Source organism: Oryza glaberrima, chromosome 1, assembly GCF_000147395.1.
Source record: "Oryza glaberrima chromosome 1, OglaRS2, whole genome shotgun sequence".
NCBI lineage: Eukaryota > Viridiplantae > Streptophyta > Magnoliopsida > Poales > Poaceae > Oryza > Oryza glaberrima.
In genome coordinates, this window is record NC_068326.1 from 28,622,471 (window position 1) to 28,625,968 (window position 3,498).

The following is a 3,498-nucleotide window of genomic DNA, read 5'->3' on the forward strand; positions in this document are numbered from 1 at the left end:
ACAGCAGCAGCAAAAGGCTTGCCGGCCGGCAGCAGCAGGGCGGGGCCAAAAGTTTTACAGCGAGGAGAGGGGCTCCATGCCTCCGCCCATCCGCCCGCCCGCCCAGCCCCAGCCACCATTTATTCTGTGCTGCCATAAGGAGGGCATCTTTCTCACGCGAGGTGTGCAAATGGTCACGTGCTAGAGCTGCGACGCACGACAGGTGGGCAATGGCGCCCTCGCCTCCTTTGGCCTTTGCATCCTGCATGCCTGCTTGTATTGTATGTTCGGTTGCCCACACAACCATCGTGAAGTGGTCTTGCAACGGCATGGCATGATGATTAGTTTTAGGCCAAAGCAATGAGCCAAAAAAAAAAGAAAAAGAAAAACAGGTTTCTTTTCATCTTCTGGTAGAAGGGAGGAAGAAATGGAAGAAGAGATTTAAGTACCTTGAAATGCGTTACAAATTAAATGGCAAGATAGAGAGGAAGATAAGTAGAAGCTAGAGAAATCAACTCCCGGCTAGAAAAGGTGGTAAACTTAAAGAGCATCATAAACAAAATTGACACGAAAAATTCGACGAGCTGAGCAAAAGCGCACAAACTAAACGAAGGGAAAAGAGACAAAAACTGGGGAAACTCCTAAGAAAATATCAGTTCTTCTGTTTTTTTTTTTTGGTTCAAGGGTTTCTTTTAGATTATTCATGGGCTAATTGATCAATTCTAGCACACGACTCATCTCTAGATGGGCGGCCGGAAGTCTGTCCTTAGGTGGTGGTGGATCAAGAAGTCGTCGCCGCTCACGACGGGCGACACTCCGTCGAACAGCATGGAGCTCTGCATGTGCATTAGGCTCCCCACTCCACCGGCGGCGGCCACCTGCGGCTGGTGATGATGCGGCGTCTGCTGGTGCATCTCCTTCTGCCGGCGCAGCTCCAGCACCTTGCGGTGGGAGTTGGAGTGCTTCGATACCATGAAGGTGGGGCTCGCCGCCGGCCGGTACTCCGGCACCAGTCGCCCGGACTTGTACCGCACCCCGCACGCGTTGCACAGTGTCTTGGGCCCCATCGGCCCCGTCCTCCACTGTGGCGTCTTGTCAGTCTCGCAATGCAGGCACCGCCTCCCTTCCCCGGCCGCGGCCGCTGGCGCCGAGCCGCCCGAGTTCACCGGCACGCTCGAGAGCTGCGCCTGCGCCGGTGGCGCCGGCGCGTCCTTTTTCTTAGCCGGCTTCGACGGCTTCTTAATAGGGAACGCATGCGCCGACACGCCAGACTCCGCCGGCGAGATGGCCATGGATGCCGGGGACGGCGGGGAGGCCGGAGGCGGCGGCAGCACGAGCAGGCGGGACGACCAGTTGCCAGGCGCAGCGCGGGAGCGCTTGCTTCGTGCCTTGGCGGGGACAGGGGCCTCCGGCAGGAAGCCGCCGGGCTGCACTGCCATGGAGGCAGCCGCCGACGCAGCTTGAGCTTGAGCCGACGGGATGCTCGCCGTCGAGAACCCACCGGAGGGGATGCCGGAGATGAGCTGCAGCTTCTGGAGGTCCTCGGTGGCGAATGCGTCGTCTCCCTCGTTCATATAGTTGGATAGCCATTCCAGCTCCGCGAGTTGATCGTACTGCAGAAAATCCGACAGTAAATTCAGCGTCCTATTATTGTGCTATATGCTTTCGTGAGCTAAACAATTTTGATAATGGAATTCTCGTTTGTTCCAGAGTACATGGCAGTCAACTGCTTCAGTTTAAAAGGCTACCGTTTTGGTATCGTTAGTTCAAGTACATTAACGGGTTTTTTCTTCCATTTTTGTTATCTGGGAGAAAAGTTCGAATTGGAGCTGCATAATTCTAGGCGACAAATTTTGTGTGGTTTAACGGGAGTTATTATGGGACAGCGTAACAGCCGAGCCAACAAACAGCTGCGAATTTTTCTTTTTCTAATAATGCATTCAAATTCTCTCGAGGCGTAAAACAAGATGATAAAATACATAGCTCTAGTTTAGATCAGTTCAGCAAATGAAAGGGACGACAATTTCAGAAGAAGTGATATGCAGGAGCTGCCAGAAATGATTGGCACCTCTACTGCAAAATCCAAGGTAATTAACAAGACAAAAGGTGGCCAAAGAATTTACCGGCTCGCACAGCTCGCCGGGGAAGTCGCCGTCGGCTAGGCCGAAGGAATTGCTGCAGCTATCCAGGGCCGTTATGGTCGACGAGTCCGCCGACGCGTTCCCAAAGCCGGCAGCCTCCTCCTTACCGCCGGTGGCCTCACCCTCCCTTGTTGTTTCATCCTCCTCGTCGTAGGGCAACACGAGGAGGTCGTCCACGGCGAAGTGGTCCCCGCACCCCTGCTGCAGCGCCTTCTTCTCGCGGCCCGCCGCGCCGCCGTAGTAGGCGCCGCCGAACTCGGCCGTCACCTCCATCGTCGCCGCAACGCACAGCTGGTGCAACCGGCGCGCCCGCGAGCCGCGCGTGCGCTACCGATACACACACACACTGCCGCGGACGCGCTCGGTGCGGAAACAACTCTCTATCTGCGTTACTCGGCGCCTTTTGTTTGTTTCTCCTTCCGTTTCTACGTGTGCGCGAGTAGTGGGAGACGGAACCGCAGATAACGCAACGCAAGAGGAGTAGGGTTTAATTGGCGTGGAGCTGGAGCGCGGAGAGACGGAAGGGGAGGCGGGGCGGAGAGAGGTCAGCTGAAGCGAACGATTCTTAAGGAGTAAATAAAGCGAGGGCCACTGAGCCGGCCACCAGCTAGCCCAGCCCGCACACCAGAGGGACCGGGTTGTGGTTAAACCAAGCAAGCAGTAAGAACTCCAGTTTAAACACTTTACTAACCGTGCAATCCCAGCGTCATTTCATTCCCCAACTACCCGGGAAGGAGAGGGGCACCAACCATGCGAACAGCTGGAGATCAGTGAACACCTTTTTTCCCTCTGGAAAATGGAATATGCATGCAGGGTGGTGGTGAAGCAAGTCACGGTGGATTCCTGTTGTCTTTTACGTGCGCGTGAGAACAAATTTACGTACGTACGCGTGACAACAAACCAGTCTGACGAGGCAGGTGGATTTTGTGAGGCTCTGTCACGTGGAAGCAGCTGGTAAATTCCGCGAGGCGCAAGTCTCGAATGCTATCCCGGGCCGCGGTTGTTCTGGATTACCGTTCGTCGTGAAGAGGTAAGTACGAGACCCACGGGATCGCTAGCTAGCTTGCTGCACCGTGCACGCCTGCACGAGGGATCGCAGTGGCACCGCACGTTGTCCATGTTGGCCGTTTCTGTTCAGAGTCGAGGCTGCCACGAAGCTTCAATTTTTTTTTTCACCGCCGATTATTCAAACGGAGAGGATAACACTTGCTGGGTCCTTAATTGGGATAGTCCACTGCATGTTCCGAAGATCAAAATTTAACTCGCATTTTTACAGGTGGCATCTCAAATGTTGGAGGTCAAAAGATTTCAGAAATGGTGAACATTAGCAGCAGTTGCCAACTATTCTTTTTTAGCTCAAGCAGCGGCCAGCGAGCTA

At 54.6% G+C, this 3,498-nt stretch overlaps 1 protein-coding gene across 1 annotated transcript; it reads right to left on the reverse strand.

The window, feature by feature from the left end:
- Positions 1-403: 403 nt before the first annotated feature.
- LOC127763698 (GATA transcription factor 12-like) lies at positions 404-2,680 on the reverse strand. The gene is made up of 2 exons (XM_052288482.1): positions 2,103-2,680; positions 404-1,592 (listed from the first exon to the last, which is right to left on the reverse strand). Exons 1-2 carry the CDS (start codon positions 2,391-2,393, stop codon positions 720-722), a joined length of 1,164 nt encoding a protein of 387 aa, XP_052144442.1. The 5' UTR covers positions 2,394-2,680; the 3' UTR covers positions 404-719.
- Positions 2,681-3,498: the final 818 nt, after the last annotated feature.